This window comes from Scomber japonicus, chromosome 20 (assembly GCF_027409825.1).
Source record: "Scomber japonicus isolate fScoJap1 chromosome 20, fScoJap1.pri, whole genome shotgun sequence".
NCBI lineage: Eukaryota > Metazoa > Chordata > Actinopteri > Scombriformes > Scombridae > Scomber > Scomber japonicus.
Window position 1 is genome coordinate 7756679 of NC_070597.1, and position 18357 is coordinate 7775035.

At 40.1% G+C, this 18357-nt stretch overlaps 1 protein-coding gene across 1 annotated transcript in view; it reads right to left on the reverse strand.

Moving 5' to 3' along the window:
• Window positions 1-17755, reverse strand: part of usp54b (ubiquitin specific peptidase 54b) — a 41799-nt gene extending 24044 nt beyond the window's left edge. The window contains exons 1-3 of the mRNA XM_053340986.1: window positions 17600-17755; window positions 10688-10780; window positions 1029-1163 (exon numbers count right to left, since the gene is read on the reverse strand). Coding sequence (XP_053196961.1) covers window positions 1029-1163; window positions 10688-10780; window positions 17600-17755 — 384 coding nt within the window. The remainder of the gene's footprint in view (window positions 1-1028; window positions 1164-10687; window positions 10781-17599) is intronic.
• Between the last annotated feature and the right edge of the window lie 602 nt (window positions 17756-18357).

The following is an 18357-nucleotide window of genomic DNA, read 5'->3' on the forward strand; positions in this document are numbered from 1 at the left end:
AAAGCCACACAGATAATCAAATGTATTAGCTTTATCTCAGCAAACACAAACATATCAGTAAAATGTGATTAAATCCCTACTGCCATCTAAAGAGCATATTGTGTCAGACATCTGCTTCAGATTTGAAAAAAATGCCACAAATTGTCAAAGTGCAGCATCATTAGGTGCAGTCATGCATCATGGGTAACCAAATTTAAAAAATAAACAATCAACACTTGTCCGCTGCAAAATAACCACATAAACATCAAACTAGTCACTTTTAATTTAGTGTAAAATAACATGCAACTTAAAGGACCAGTGTGTAAGATTTAGAGGATCAATGGGTTGAAACATTGGCAGAAATGGAATATAATGTTCATAAGTATGCCTTCAGTAGTGAATAATTACCTGCAAATAAGAACTGTTGTGTTTTCATTACCTTAGACTGAACCCTTTATATCTACATAGGGAGGAGATCCTCTTCTATGGAGCCGGCCATGTTTCTACAGTCGTAGCCCAGAGGGGGACAAACCCAAAACTGAGAGTGCCTTTTGGCATTTTTCGCACGTTTCTCAGCCACTGAAGTTTCTCCCACATGCTTAGAAAGGGAGGCAAGTATTCAGTTGGTTGCAACCTCACTGCTAGATGCCACTAAATCCTACACACTGGTCCTTTAATAACTTTGTATGAATCATTTTAAACGACAAACTAGCTGGATATGTCTGCATTGTTTTTTGTACTGGTTATTGGGAATAGTGTGATTACAGCAGCAAGCTTGAAGATATAGTGAGTGGACAAGGAATATCCACAACCTAATGCAGTGTATATACCAATAAAACCACACAAGGTCTAAGCATAACTTGAATTCTGAGGTCGACAAAACCCCTTCTTTCTTGTGAGGGGGCTGTACTGTATGTCTGAATTTCTGACTGCAGTAAAGATCCTCAGACACTAACAGAGCCATCTAACTTTTTTCTACAGCTCATACCCGCTTGTGTGTGTATGTGTGTGTGTGCATGTGTGTGCGTGTGTGTGCGTTGCATACTCACAAAGCACTCGGCAGCGTCGTCCATGATGCCCAGCTGAAAGCGTTGTTCGTCTTGGAAAGTCTTGGCCAGAGCGCTCCGCAGTGCATCTGATGGCAGCACGCGCTCACTGCTGAACTGGAACTGGGCAAAGATACTCTGCAAACACACACACAAAGACACACACACACACACACACACACATAGAAATTCATTAATTCTTTAGTTTGCTGCCACAAAAAAACACTCTATGCCACAAATGCTTTTCCTTAGAGACCTCTGCATTGTTAGATAGGGATAGGAATCTTACAGTATGTTCCCAGGCATGGATATGTATATATTCATGTGTTTACTTTCTTTCTTACAGACTGAAAGAAAGCTCCCACAACACAAAATATGTAGCTTGTTCTGTCAACTGACCCGTAAAATAGAACCAGAGGAAACAGTTTTCAACCTGTCAGGACCAAAGTGCTGCACACCAAACCCAGACTGGACTAACACAAACGCTGCGGCCGAGCCTCGAAGCACAGCTGGCCTCAATATCGGATCCTATCAATAATAAATGGTATTTGTAGTGCACTTTTCTCTGACAAAAACAGCTCTTAGAGTGCTTTGTATCAGTAAAACAGAAATCCAACCCAAACTGTTGCAGGGGGCTCAGAGAGAAAGCTAGGCCACTGAAGTGTGTTTTGAGGGCAGTGTTCAGAGCCCGAGGACAAGAATCAGTCAGTTTGGAGAGCTGTTTACAGTGTTTACATCCAGGCTGGTTCCAGGAAACTGCCAGACCAGTAATCACAGCTGTGAAACACTCATTATGACCCCATATACAACCGTTGAGTGTTTACTGTTTTGCTCTAATACTGCTGCTTTATTTTAGTGTGTAGGAAGAGGGATTATTATCATCAGCCTTATAAAGGAGGTTATGATTTTGGTCGTATTTGTTTTTGTTTCGGTTTTTAATAACAGTTTATCTCAAAAATGATTTGACGTATTTCCATGGAAATTGGAAGGAGTGCAGTGGATTCTGTAGATCCATCATTTGCTCACTCATATAAACAACTTTACATTTTCCCTTATACATCTTAAACACTGGTTTGCCACCTTTTTGGCTTAATAGTGGAGAGATTTAGTGAAGTTTATTCAAAACATGAAGAGGTAAAAACTCAAAGATTAGAGATAAGTCCAACAAAAATGTATTAAAATGTTTCTAGCTACACCCATTTATGTTGACAACAACTTTGGAACACATATTTGATCAAACTAATTACTTTGGTACATAAAATGACCTGGAAAATGACTTTGATATTTTCTGTAGTTGTTTCTAAAGGTTTTTGCCTTACCTGACCAACCTGAACTCATAGCTGGATTGTGCAATTACAGCCAAATTTGGATGACAGTTGTACTCAATTAAAACTAACAGGTGGTCTTGCAGCAAAGCAATAAATCTAAAAGGTGAAAACTAACTTTAAACTTAAAGTTCATCCCGTTAGGCTCTAATAGTTCTGAAAAAGATTTAAAGGTTGCTTAAATCAGCCAGTCAGTACGATTGTGTATCACTGTGTGTATTCTGATCCACACATATCCAAACTCTAAATTCGAATTGAAATAACAATTTAGAGTATCGTGCAGTCTCAGGATAGTTAGTATTATAGTATTTGTGGTGATACTCCACCTTGCAGGGACTTTGCAGCTCGTATTGGTTGACAATTAAGAGATCCAGGTTCATTTGTACCTTAAACACAGTGATCAAAGTCTAAACATGACATTCAATCATGCAACGAGATGAACCTGTGAGAAAGCTGCAGCTGTATAAAGTAGGAGAGATAAAAGCATGGCTGACTTTCTTCAGATTGCCAACGGATAAAAATGACCTAATTTTTTGTTGGTGAGAATACTCAGCTGGAAAAAAGCAAAAGCGAACAACTATTTTTGACCAGCGCTAAAACAAAAATAAATACAAGTCAGTTTGACATGTCAGAGTGGCGGTTGGTGCTCTGGACTGAACAGGCTGCTGGTTTTCTGTCCCAACGGTAATTCAATCACTGATGAGAGGGCCGGACTGAAAACCAGCAGGTGCTCCGTGTCCTGAGGACCGAGAGACGCTGTATTAAGTGACAGAAAGATATTCTAACACAGTCATATAAGCATCATATGTGTGTCATCTGTTCGTATCCACAGCAGCTGACAGCTCAAGCAAGTGAAGTAGTGTATTCAGACATGAGAGTTTGGCTCATGCTTTAAAGGTGATTTGAGAAATGTACACGGATGCTTGAAGATGAAGCCACTATTCATTATTAAGGATTCAAGTACCAACTTTTCACAGCCCTTTCAAGAAGTTTGATACTTCCGGAGCGCTGCTTTAAAATATGCACTAAAATATGAACAGAAATCTACACTCAAGAGTCAGTGTCAGAGTCAAGGCTGGAAGAAGCATTCAGGTCATTTAAGTGAGTGAAAGTAAGCAATAGTAAAATATAAAAGATACTATGTACAGAAATATTAGCAGAATATGAATTTCTTTACTCTATATCAAAAGTAAAATACTTCCAATGCAGAAGTATTACTCCTGTGAATATTATATTATTACTGATGCTATTTGATGCAAATTTTGACTTATATTAGGTAGTTTATTACAAATCATTTAAAAGATAATCACACATTTTGTATGTAGATTTGTCATATGAAAATCAAATAACTAGAAATAAATGCAGTGGATTAAAAATAGAATAATTCCCCCTGAAATGCAATGCAGTAAAAATATGTAGGAAGTAAAAGTAGCAAGCAAAGTACCTTAAACTGCATATAGGTTCAAGTAAATGTACTTTCCACTACTATACTCTATAAATACATCAAAACTGAATTTATGAGGTTGTCATGCAGTCATTTTTTAGGTCTGGCTAACAGAGAAAACACATAAACTGATGATTAAATTGTTTAATAAATATATGAAAAATGGGAAAAACTTGAAATGCAGGTCAGAGGTGGAGGATGGACATGGTCTCTTTGGTGACTGGTGTGCTGCAGTAATTAACACAATAACATAAAAACCTGCTTAATTAGTAGCAGCAGTACCGACAACAGTCTGCATTCATCAACAATTAGTGCTTTGGGTAGAGAGTAAAGTTAAATCTACAATCATGGTTCTTAAAAATGATATTCATGTTTAGCTCATTTGGAAGAAATATTTACAGCGTGCTTGGAGTGTTCACTGCCAACCCAAAACGTTATACATGCATCCACCCCTGGAGACAAAAGCATGATTATCATTTGTACACTTATATAATAATATCTCATTTAGATGGACCATGGCTGCCCAAAAGCTGACTTGAAGCATGTTTGACCCATAGACTGTATAAAAGAAATGGACGTAACATCCGTGACGTCACCCATTGGTTTGTGGACTGCTGCTCGGAAGCCAATAGTATCGAATCTAGGCAGCGCCATCTTGAAAATTTCAGGTGCATGCTGGGAAAAAAAGAACACGGATTCTACTTATATGGGCATGAGGTGGAGTCATGGACGGAAGTATGGGCGGGACCAACGGCGGAGCGGGGATGCTGCGATTGGTTGTGAGGGCTGGATCTCGAGGATATTGGTCAATCAACCTGTCAATCACAACGTAGCCACGTAGCTTGCTTTATCGTCAAATATAAAATCAGGGAGGCTAACATTTCACAAATGAACATCATACTGCATTGAAGAAGGCTTTAAACTAGCGATTGAGACCATAAATGCATTTTGAAAACGTTTACTGACGTTAGAAATCAAGTGAGAAGTTGTATAGAGACGGAAGTCTTTTTGAACACAAAACGATCGCCCCCTGGTGGCCTTTTGATAGAATGCAGCTCTAAGTTACTTCCGCATTGGCTTCATTTCAGACGACAGGAACTCCCCGCCTGGTTTGACCACAATTTAAAGTTTTCATAGATAAAACCTTGATGTCTGTGCTTTGTAAAAAATCATCCACCCTGACGATCCAGACATTTTCTAAACTGAATATGAAACATTACCGTTTTCCTCTTCACTTCTTCTACAGATTTTCAAACCTAAACAATAGTCAAATCTTTTTTCTTTTCTTAGCGAGAACTCCACGGAGGTTGTTTTGCTTCCAATACACACATCAAAATAATTCACAATAAGTTGATCAAACTACAGTAATATGAGATCTTCCAGCCTGAAAACACACTTCACATAATCCAACACAAGTCGAGCCTGAAAAAACTATTCCTGGAGGTGTTTCCTGGACATCCCACTGTTTATTTTCTCTTTTATTATATCCCATCTTTATGTAATTGGTTATTTCTAAATATAGATGTTATTTTTGACATTTTGGAAGCAGTTTACAGAGACGGCTGTGTGATCATGGAGTGAAAAACAATATGCCTCCAGTCTGTGTGAGTGTGGCTAAGTGTGTGCAGGCTGAGGGTTGGCAATGGAAAGGTAATGCAGTCGTGCTGACAGTGAGCAGAGTGTGTGTGTGTGTGTGAGAGAGAGAGAGAGAGAGAGAGAGAGAGAGAGAGAGAGAGAGAGAGAGAGAGAGAGAGAGAGAGAGAGAGAGAGAGAGAGAGAGAGAGAGAGAGAGAGAGAGAGAGAGAGAGAGAGAGAGAGAGAGAGAGAGAGAGAGAGAGAGAGAGAGAGAGAGAGAGAGAGAGAGAGAGAGAGAGAGAGAGAGAGAGAGAGAGAGAGAGAGAGAGAGAGAGAGAGAGAGGCGTGCAAAAGTGTGTGTGTCTATGTCTGTGTGTGTGTTATGGTGGCTGTGCTGACTGCAGCATGCGCCAAGGAGAATGGAGGGGGAATATACCCTACAGAGAGAGAGAGGGAGGGAGGGAGGGAGGGAGGGAGGGAGGGAGGAAGGGAGGGATGAGGTAGAGTAAGAGAAGGAGGTGTGTGTGTGTGTGTGTGTGTGTGTGTGTGTGTGTGTGTGTGTATGTGTGAGTATGAAGACAGGCGCAATCTACACCAACTCCCACATTCATTCATCTTTCTCCTTCCCTCTCCTCCATTTCCACCTCTTTCCTTTCTATTCTTCTCTCCTCCTATTCCTTCCACACAGTGTGCATGTGTGTGTGTGTGTTCAGGTATCTGCGTCTGTGTGTGTGTGTGTTCAGGTATCTGCGTCTGTGTGTGTGTGTGTGTGCGTGTGTGTGAGTGTCTTGCTGTTGAGAGAGATAAAGTGTTGCAGTGATTTCTAGACGGATAGCCACAGGCAGCCTGTGAACTTCTGTTTACTACGAAGGCAGGCGTCTTTATCTGCTGCGGATAAACAAAAATTCATATGAAATCTTCCCCTCGCCACTTTCCCCCTCCAAAATAAACCCCCACCCCCCCATTTACATCGTTTATCTCACTGGTTCTCTAATATGGATATTTGATAATTTAACATGACGTTAAAGTTCATTTGGTGTGTCTCGCTGTGTTTTTCCAACACTTCTATCTCGCTTGCCGTTGGGAATACAGCTAAAAACAGACTGTAGCAACAACGTTACATCTGTTCCCCTTTTTTGACAAAGGAAGCACGGTGACAGGACGGTTAATGAAAACTGACAGGAAAATGTGAACACTTAACACGGTGACAATACCTTTGATATGTACACCCACAGCTGACTCACACACATCACGCCCCAAAAGCCTATGTGTGTGCGTGTGTGTGCGTGTGTGTGCGTGTGTGTGCGTGTGTGTGTGTGTGTGTGTGTGTGTGTGTGTGTGTGTGTATGTATGTGTGTGTGTGTGTGTGTGTGTATGTGTGTGTGTGTGTCTGTACTGTAGCATCCCAGTGTAGTAAGAAAGATTTGTGTGCATCTCAAAGTGCATGCGTGTAGCAGCCCTAACGTGTGCGGCATGCAAGTAAGATTTGTGTGCATGTCTAGGTGTGTGTGTGTGTGTGTGTGGGTGCGCGTGTGTGTGTAGCATCCCAGCGTGGGCTCTGCTAGCTCAGCGCTTTCAGTCAGCCAATTAATTACAGAGAAGCGCTGGAGACAGAACAGCGTGTAGAACACACACATCGACACTGCTATACACACACACACAGACACACACACACACACACACACGCTACTACACCACAGCACATTACACACAACACTTCCCTTCACTCAGACACATATTTGTCATCATTGATGCAACAAATGGCTGGAACAGAGCTGCATAAGGCTCGTTCATTATGAGGGTTTCATGATGTTACAGATCTTCATCTTTAGTTTGGCTACTTTCTATCAGCGGCTGCAGCAACACGGCGGCCATGCTATCTGTAATCATGTTAGAAAAGCTTTTACATGTGCTGGGAGGCAGCTCTATACTGGGGGGGGGGGGGGCTGAGATGCATTTTACACAACTGAGTAATAAAAGAAGTAACACCACAATGGTTAAAATAGACTTTAAAGTAAAAATCTGCATTATATAAGTCAAATATTTTTCTTTTTCGTGAATTAAAGAACTTAATGGTGAAGAAGAGTGGAGTTTAAACTTTGCTGCCAAGTGAAAATGTTTCAGGGAATTTTAGATAATAAGAAGATGCACAACAGAAAGAAAACAAGAAAAGACAAATGGAGGAAAATAAGAAAAATGTGAATGTAAAGATGTTAAAAGAATGAAGGAAAAGACAAAGTAAAGAACCAAAGAAAGAAAAAAAAGGGGAAAATGTCATATGATCAATAAATAATAAAGATAAAGATAAAGTGGACACATTTACACACTACACAACTACACACATATAGCATTATATACCAGAAACGTATAAATTATTATTATTATCATCATTATTATTATTATATTTTTCATTTTATTTAATTTTTTTCATTGTTGTTATATTTATTTTTTGTTTTGTTTTTGTTTCTTTTGTCATTTTTTTTTATTATTACTTTTTTGTGTTTTGTTTAAATCTGGAAAAAGGGAATATGCCTCTAAAGTACAATACCAGTCAAAAGTTTGGACACACTTTGTGCTGGTCCTGTATGTGCATATTCTATAAGTCATTTACTTTCTATAAATATATCATACAAAAAAGGGGACATTTGTTCTGTTGCAATCAAGTAATGAAAGGTATTGGCGACTGGTTGTATAAATCTTTGCCAGAATTTCCCCAGCTGTGTTTATTAGGAGACATGTCTCACCCACCACCGAGTACTTCCAAACAAGAATCTGGACTAACATCGGAGGCTTTTATTGGCTCTTCAAGGCTTCTTCTTCACTTTTATTACTGTCAGACAAAAACCTGATTTTGCTGAATGGTTCAAATGAATTGTGCTCCTTGTGTTTCTATGACGTTAAGACTATTGTTTAGTTTATATCAAGTAGTAAACACAGTATGAAGTAGTGTCTCATTTCTAAAATGATTATATTGTACTTTGTTTATAATTTGTACTTATTATGTTTATTGGTTTACGAGGAGGCAGAACCAGCACAATGTTTAATAGTAAGCATATTTTTTAATGTTACACCTGTTCATTAACCCTTTATAGGGCACTCATTAAAATACTTAAGGAAGGAAGGAATGATGGAAGGGAGGAAGGAAGGAGGGAGGAATGATGGAAGGGAGGGAGGAAGGAAGGTAGGAGGGAGGGAGGAAGGAAGGACAGAGGAAAGAAAGAAGGGTGGAAGGAAGGAAGGAAGGAAGGAAGGACGGAAGGATGGAGAGAAGGAAGGTAGGAGGGAGGGAGGAAGGAAGGACAGAGGAAAGAAAGGGGTGGAAGGAAGGGAAGAAAGAAGGAAGGGAGGAAGGAAAGGAAGGATGGAAGGAAGGAAGGATGGAAGGAAGGATGGAAGGAAGGACGGAAGGATGGAGAGAAGGAAGGTAGGAGGGAGGGAGGAAGGAAGGACAGAGGAAAGAAAGAAGGGTGGAAGGAAGGAAAGGAAGGATGGAAGGAAGGAAGGAAGGAAGGTTGGTTGGTTATATTGGGATATTTACAGAAGTTACCAAATATAATTATTTGCCTAATAAAGGGTTAAATAAAGATGTGAATTACATGAAGAAAGCATATGAGAGAAAAGACTCTTCTTACAGTATATAACACCTGTGTATATAACTCAAGACATCAGATAAACATAGTGGAGAAAAAATATTATATCTTCTTCTGAAATGTAGTGAAGTAAAAGTAGAAAGAGCCAAAAGGTCACACTCAAGTAAAGTTCATCGTGTTACATTCACTCTTTCTGTCATCACAACAGTTTATGTGTTAAACAACAAGAGTAAACAGGAATAAACACAAGACAAAATGATGGACAACATTTCCATCGACAGAAACCACCAGAATCTAAACCTTCTTCATCATTTAATCCAATAAAAACCCGAGTGACAGAGACTAGTTTACACCTGACATTAACACGTATCTCAGGCCATCTGATCACACGTGGGCAGCGTGATCTGATCACTCAAACCACTCGCAGAGGCTTTTGACCACATGTATTTATAGTGCAGCATTATCAAATAGGAATAAAGTAAAAGTTTTTCAAGGGACATGAGTTTCAGTGCTCAGGGGTCCCTAACAGTGTTAGGCACGTTACTTTTAAAAAGTAATTAGTTATAGTTACAGTTACTTCTCCCAAAAAGTAACTGAGTTAGTAACTGAATTACTCCATTATAAAAGTAACTAGTTACCAGGGAAAGTAACTATTGCGTTACTTTAAAAAATAATAATTTTTAAAAAAAGTATAAATATGTCTGTGTTTTTGGCCACAAGTTTTGTAGTCGCGTGTGCCATTGAGAGATGCTTCATTAGGTCAGAGTTGCTTGTAACGGACGTGGACAAATACTTGGCTCTGATACATAATGTACATTTCACATGTATGTTCCTGCCTTTTACCTCAAGGAGATTAAAGTAGTGTCTGTACTTCCTGTTTAAAAACGCAACCTTTTCCTCCAAACTCGCCATTGCTGCAGCTTCTGCTAGTTTGTGTGTGTGAGGCTGCTGTGTGCATGTGTGTGTGCATGTGTAAACACTGCCTCTGATTGGCTTACCATGAAATCTTACTCTGCCTTAACCAATCATCATCACGGTTGTCCCGCCCCTCCCTTCTCCCGTTCCCCTCTCCAAAAAAAAAAAAAAAAGGCTTTGCAGCTTTTGTGGCTGAGAGCAAAGTTGGATGAGAACAGGTTCGCTGAGTAGATTAGCTTCAGTTTGTAACGTGCCTCATATAATTAAGTAACGTAGCGGCGTTGTAACGATGGAAATAGTAATTAGTTACATTACCCGTTACTGAAAAAAGTAACGCCGTTATTCCCATCACTGGTCCCTAAACAGCTTTGTGTGAATACTAATGCATCACGTCAATGATGTAGGACGTGGTGGTTGTTCTGGTTAAAGCACAGATGTTTGTGGTTGCTGTAATCTGAACAAGTGGAACCCTAACCCTAACCTAACCCTACATGTATATTAGTTCTTTAAATATTTTTATTAGTTTTTAGCCCACACTAAAACCAATCTGGCGCGTGTCAGACCTGATAACTGTGAGCAAAGCCCTACAGTATGACCTTCTATAAGAAGTGAAGACGTGACGTAGGTGTGAACAGCAATGTGACTCAACCATCCATTTGTGTGTTAATGCCAGGTGTAAACAGGGCCAAAGACCTGTTAGACAGATAAGTGATCTATGGGAAGTGTTACACAGGAAAACACCGGAGCTGCTTCAGGTTTCCAGGTTTTAAATCCTCCTCAAGCCATTAGTGCCTAAAGTGCAAGTGTTTTTACCTTTAATGCGCAGAAGATACACGAGTCCTCCATGCACTTGTGTGTGGTCAGCTGTCGAAAGCTTCTGCGGAAAATGTCAAGATGCCACAGTACCTGAGGGACAAAACACACATTTACACACGCAGAAAGACTAAATATATCAACCTCTGTTATTTCACTTAGCTGAACAGTTGATGCTTTGTCGCAGATCCACTGACATATATTCTTTTTCCCTTCAACTATAGTATAAGATCTCTCTTTAAATGTTTTATCTTTTGTTCATCTTCGATTCTTCTACCATTTCTTGTTCTGTCTCTGAGCAACAGGAGTGTATTTGTTGAGTCCAAAGATGATTTTTCATCCTGTGTTTCACAGAGGACAGGCCAGGCTCTTCATGATTTATATATGATTTTAACAGGGTTCATTGTTTCTGGTGAGTTTGTAACTTTGTTTTTAACAGATCTTACTTCAGCATTAAGTGGACAAACTTTTTTCAGCACACTTTTAAATTGAGCCAAAAGTCTCATTTACATTTTAAAAATGATGATCTATATCTAGATCAGCAGGTAGCGTGGCACCCTTGAGTGCCTCAATAATAGACCATGGTGCTGTAAGACATGCTAATTTCTCTTCTTTTTTTATTCATAATGTTTCACCAAATATGTGCTTGCATTAGTTTAAATTCTATGTAACATTTAAAAAAAGAGAAATAAGGAAGTAAGATTGGAATCAACATATTCACAGCTATGATTAGTGACATGACAGCTCATGGTTGCCATAGTAACACCTGGCTTCCAGGTGCATAGCAGTCACAAATAGCAACTAGCAGAGTGATGGAAAGATCTGGAAGGTAAAGTTATTATGATAGGGTGCCACAGTTTTAAAATGATCTAGATGTACAATCTGGACAATCTATGCTAAATATCAGATTTTTATGTCAACAAACAACCAAATTATTTTTGCTTCTCTTTGGATGTTCCTCACAAAAGCAAATGAGTTGCATGGATCACAAACCAGTTTATTACTGCTCCAAATAACTCTCCATTTAGTTTTATGTTGGGTTAAAAGTGACAAAGCCACTCTAATATTTTCACTTCAAGGGGTTATAAGCTCCACTGGCTCAAAACAACACTTTATGGCTGTATGAGGGGACTCCTCTGCTAACTTTAACTGTGCACCATAGTTCAGGTATTGCCATGGCAACCTTGTCCATATTTTTTTGACACTCATCCATATTGATTTGTTGCATGTTAAGAGAAACTGCTACAAAAGCATCCTGGTGTTTGTGACAAAACTAATAGTAAAACTAAGATTTTAGAGATGTTTTTTTTATATTCTCAGTCATATTTCCTGCAGCTCTAAGAAAAGCACAAAAAAGCATGTTTAGTTATATTAACACAGAATCAAAGAACTTCCTGTAACATGAGATGTTGTCTGAAAATCATCACCCCAGCCTGCAGCTCTGTGTGACTTTCGGCCATTTTCAGCTAATTGTTTTTCCCAACAGCGCCCACTAAGTGTGATTTCTACTTTGTATATTTTCAGCCACAAAAGAGAGAAAAAGGCAGATTCTGCAGGACGGACGAGCAGACAGCAAACGAGCAGCACACATAAAACGAGGAAGAACACATAAAAACTAAGTAGTCTGCATGAGGTAGACCTCTTTGTGTCCTCTGTCTCTCTCTTAGTGCATAATTAGGGGAACGAGCACTCAGTACATTCATTCGCCATGCTGGAAGATAATATTGACACAACGCTGTCCCTTAGGCTTCGACTGAGCTCTGCAGCACACATGCACAGGACCACACACGGTTACAGTATGCATGCACAGTACAAAAGCCACACACAAACACACACACACACACACATAAAACCAATACGTATGGCAACCTTCTGTGTGTGTGTGTGTGTGTGTGTGCGTTAAGGAGAGTGATAGGTGGAGGAAAGAGGGGGTGGAGGATGACAGACTGCATGCTGACGCCAGTGTATGCGTTCTATCTTTCCCCCCTCTCTGTTTCCCCTCCTCACTCCGTAGTTTATTTGGTCGTGATGAATCGGCGCCCTGCACAGCACTGCAGCAGCCACAAGGAGGGCACACTCTCTCCATGCCCATCTATCTATCTATCTATCTATCCATCTATCCATCTATCTATCTATCTATCTATCCACCTATCCATCTTTCTATCTATTTATCTATCTATCTGACCTCATCAGCCTGTGATTTTAGGAAGTCATCATCATCATCATCAGCTGCTGGCCGTCTTTGTCATTTGAGTGACACATGACCCTGAGAAGAGGTGGTCCTGCCTCATTGTCTGTGCAGTCAGTTGTTTACAAGCTCATAAAAATGGAAGATAAAAGTACCAGAAATATCAGAATTTGAAACATCATACAGATTTGATTGTGTGCTTATGTTATGATGATAAATTATGTTATTTGTAAATAGCTTGACAAATGTATTTTTTTTCAAAGTTTAAATAATTTAGATTTTGGGCACTAAGGCTGTACAGTATATGTTGTGACTGGTGGCTGGAGCTATAAATGTAAATGAATTGTAAATATATAGATTTTGGTGCAGTTGATCTGAAGCTCTACCCTTCTAGATTAGAAAATTGGCTTCTTATTCATTCATATGCCAAACATTAACAAATGATTACAGATTAATATAGCCATTAGCTATTATAAACTCATAGTTCTTATTTGTAATACAGTAGGTACCATTGGAAAGGATATCTATGCGCACAATAAAACCACACAAGTGAGTACAAATGAATATAAAGAGACCCGTCTTTCCAGGGAGGAATGAAGACAATTAGAGACACAGCTTCAGTTATTAATGCCATTCAATGAGAAACACTTTTGTTGTCACAGTGAAGTGCTGCAGTTTTTCTGGCAGATCACCGAAGTCGTGCACGTCAGCAGAACAGCACAATGAAGACAATAAAAGGTCTTTATAATCCAACAAACTCTCAGAGACATAAACCGCATGTTATGTTTTGCTGCTATACGTGCCTCACACTGCAGCTTTCTGACCTCAGCCCCTCCTTATCTGCTCTCTCATTACCAGACGTAATGATGCTTTATCTTTTCCACTGACTTTTGTTCATTAAAAGACACTGTTGTAATTCTTCTGCAGCTTCTACCATATTATTTTGTATGCCAGGCATTACCTCTATAATGGCCTCATATTCCCTCCCTGCCTTGCTATTGCGTTCAGTGTTTCCCGCCTCTTGTCGTCAGCTGACCTTCAGGCCCACCTTCATACTCATCAGTCCCCCCCCCCCCCCCCCCCCCCCCCAAGTACATATTTGTTAGCCTCTGTTCTTGTTTGCCTACCTGCTCCTTCTTTGGATTTGTTTCCCTCTGTTGCTGTGAATCAACACATCATCTAAATCCTACCTGCTCTGTCGTAGAGTCTTGATTTTGAAGTCCAAACATTACAACTGCATGATTTGTTGGATTCTGTTGCCATGGCAGTTTTATTGTTCTTCTTAATAAATCCTGTATTGTTGCTTAGATTAATGAGGAAGTGAGGCCTATTCTGCTAAATAAAACTGTGAAACAATTTATGCAGTACATGGCTCAGAAATAGCGTTTTAGATATGATAACTGTTTTCTTATTATATATACTTCTTCTTCTAGATAGTAGTTATAATCTTAAAGGAAGTTGTATGTTCAAGAAAAAAACATGTGGAGCAAACTTGAGGATAAATTCAAAATGTTTAAAACAATCATTATGTTTAAGAAAATGTTAGTACAAGTACAAGAATATGATCAAACATGGTACTTTGTGTTTATGGACATTAGATTGTTCAGTGAAATAGTCTGTTTGCAAGATTTCCACATTTGCCCAGTTATTTATTGATTTATTTTTGTTAATGCTGCCCTGCCTTTATTGAACGAGTATGAAGTAGGGAGTACAATGAAGTACTTGGTGTCTCGGTGAATGTACAACCGTTCAGCTTTCACTTTTTGCAGTCTTATTTAAAAAGATTTGTTGGCTGTTTTTTGTTAAATGTGCTTTTTGGTATGTTTTTTTTTTTCCAGTTTGACGACATTTCCATTTTTCTTTATGTGCTGCAGACTGAAATTAGGGCTTAATGATGATGATTTGAGCTCATGCTGCACAGTTGGTGATTTTATAACAAACTGTGTTTCTCTGCAGACAAGCCAACACAGTTTTAGGATGCTTAATTTGTAATGCCCTTTAACTTCATCAGTATTGGAAGATACAACCGTTTACAGCTTACAGTTACAGTTAGCTTATCATGACACAACACTGCAGAAAACAATGGAAGCCTACAATACATCTGTAGTATTGTTGCTGATTTCCATACTCTCCTCCATACCGCTGTACAAACACACACACACACACACACACACACACACACACACATAACAAGCCACGACCTGACAAGTGAACTCATGTTTCTGCTTCATCAAAGCCAGTAAACTCCTTTTAGCTATTTTATTTTCACCTTTATTTACACAGTGAGAAGTTGCTGAGCATGTACACTTTAAACCTTCCTCCGAGCTCGTTAAATTACACACACAGCCCCTAAAGCTGCTGCTGCTGCTGCTGACACCAAACAGCAGGGGGTTGACTGCCTTGCTCAAGGGGTCCTTGGGGGCAACTAAGCCGGAGAGAGTCTTTCACTTGCTGCATTATACAATAAACAAACAGAGTCTGGCTCCGCAGTGCTGCAATCATTATTACGACTGTTCTGCTAATTAATTAATCAGGAATCTTTTATGGAGAATTGCATCTTAAATGTTGGATTCAATTGATTCAATCTTTGGGTTTTGGACAAAACAAGCAATTTGAAGATGTCATCTTGGGCTCTGAGAAAATGTGATTTTTAATTGTTCAGCATTTAGTATTTTTACATTTTGTACAGACAATGTAATCCAAAAAATTATCTTTAGTTGACGCCACACTGCTAATACAGTAAGTTACTTCAAACTTGCCACCAACTACATGCCAACACACACACACACACACACACACTGTAGTTTAATTCTATTGAAATTATATAAGCAAACGTGTACAAATGAGCACACACACACACACACACACAGAAATACAATGAAAAATAGCAGAAAAGCACCTCAATACTTTAAAATTCCCTCAGTTTATCTGTTTCCTGATACACATCCTGTCTTCTGTGTGGGTGCGTGCGTGTGTGTGTGTGTGTGTGTGTGTGTGTGTGCGTGCATGTGTGCGTACATGTGAGTGTGTGTCCTTGGAGTGGCCCACTTCTCTCCCTGCTGAAGCTGCTTTACATGCCTTTGTTGAGGCATTTTCTTCATTTCAAAAATAAACTTTATGTCCTTCACTGTGTCTTTTCATCGCTCCCTTCTCTCTCTCTCTCTCTCTCTCTCTCTCTCTCTCTCTCTCTCTCTCTCTCTCTCTCTCTCTCTCTCTCTCTCTCTATCTCTTACCTTATTTGACTCTTTAATTCCATTGTGTCTCCAAGCAGCATCCCCTTTTTTCTTCTCTTAACTTTCTCCATACTGTATACTCCTCATCCCTCTTTCTTCCCCTCTGCGCTCTTCAACTCTCCCTAAGCTTCTGCCCCATCACCCCCTCCTCCTCAGCTTCCTCCAGCCTCCCTCTCCTCTCCTCTTTCCTCTCTCTCTCTCTCTTTTTCAAGCCAGTCGTCAAGAGGCATTTATGTGTGTGTGTGTGCGTGTAGTTATGTTTGTGCCAGCTGGAAGTCTTGGGAGGAGGGAAGATTGAATTTGTGTGTGTGTGTGTAAAAAGAGAGAGAGAGGGAGAGAGACAGAGAGAGAGAGAGAGAGAGAGAGCGAAAGAGAGATGCAGCAGTAGCAGCGCAGTGAAAGCATCTCCACACAGACTGGATGTCCACACTGTGGCCAACCGGCAGCAGAGCCAAAACCCACCAAAACACGCAAGCACCCGTCAATATGGCGGCTAATCTCATCCCTGTCGCGCTTAAATATCAGTTTACTGCAGTGTGAGAGGGGGGTATGTGAGCAGCGGGCGCAGGCAAGCATGTGTCAGCATTGTGTATGCAGTGGAAATCAGTATTATAGGAATACCTCAAAGTTTTTAAATGTATGTCTTTACATTGCTACAGTGAGAAGACAAAATCACAACATTTAAAATATCCTCAGTAAGCAAACATGAACAGAAATAGACATGACTTCTGTAAATGCGATATTTCTGGCAGAGCACATAAAGCATACTTTTTTATTTGTAAATCACTGTATTTTTTTTAACATGGAAGTGTTTTTTTTTTTTCAGAGTGCACTCAGAATGTATTAGGACAGTGACACATTTCTTCACTGTGCTGGCTTTGTACTTCAGCACTTTGGATTTAAAAATGAGACAATGGCTATGAGATTAAAATGCAGATTTCAGCTTTAATATGAGGGTGTTCACATCCACAACAGATCAACAGTGTAGAAACTGTATTTAGGCGTTAAAAAGCAATTGGACAAGTTGCAGTAGCATAAAATTAAATAAAGTTGTCGTATTTAATATTTAAACGATAGTCTGAAGTCTGTGATACAAATACATCAGTAGACACTTGCCCTGCAGGCCTGCACTGCAGCTATCTTCACTTCTGTTTTGTTTTGTGGGGGGCTTTTTTGCTTTCAGTCTGGTTTGCACTCATTAAACTGGCTCCAAATACTGTGCTATTCAATTTTGTCTAGGAAATGAAATCACTAATATAAAATAACAAAAACTATGTGGAGCCTTTAGATCGAAATGTGGACCTTTTTGGCTACTTTTATGAAAACTGATGATTTGGTTAGCTGAAAATAGGCAGTGGATTGAGGTCAAGTGACTGATTAGGCCAGTCAAAACCACCACATAGTCCCAAAAAATGTAATGAAAAACATGTCACTGTCCTAATACTTCCCGACTGCCCTGAATTTGTGTTTGTGTGTGTTTATCCGACTGACCTGCAGAGCGCTGTTGAGGAAGCAGCTGTTCTGTCCCGGCTCGTTGCTCAGGCCTTTGCTGGGTGCGATAGAGGTCATGGTTCTCGGGGTCACCAGCCCCTGCACCCCGCCTACTGCTCCGCCACCTGATGCAAAGTAGTTCCTCTTCCACGACATCACTACCTGGACGCCCCCGTTTTCACGGCTAGGCGGGGAAGGGGCGGGGCAGCAGACAAAGCGACGGCCTCTATGTCACTCCCATGAGAGAGAAAGATGGAGAATGAGAGAAAAGCGGAGGAGGAGGGAATGGGGGGAGGAAGCGGACGGAGGCGGCAGCGGTAGTTCGAGGAGATGCGGTGTGTCTTGGATGGGGATTTGGCACCCATACAACCCTCCCCCTCTCCAGCCGTGCTTTACTTTAGAATCTGTCCACTTGCTGGAGCCAGTGTTGGCTTTTTAGTATTTTCTTTTTTTAGCTCCTTGGATTTAGCGGTTTATGTTTAAGGACAAAAGAGCATGTCCAAAGCGTCCTCTGGCAGATTCTGTCAGATGTTGATTAGGCAGCACAGCTGCTCCCATGAGGGAACTACTTCGATGCTCTCTTCTTCACTCTATTCTTTCACTTTGCCTGCAAGACACAAAGACCAAACTGTTAGTCCTCCGCACACAAAACAGCTAGCCAGGTCAACTTTAATAAAAACTAAATAAAGATTAACTTAACACCACCTGAAAATTAGTTTTTGCAGCGATGTACAGGTGCACTCCAGGATGCTATGACA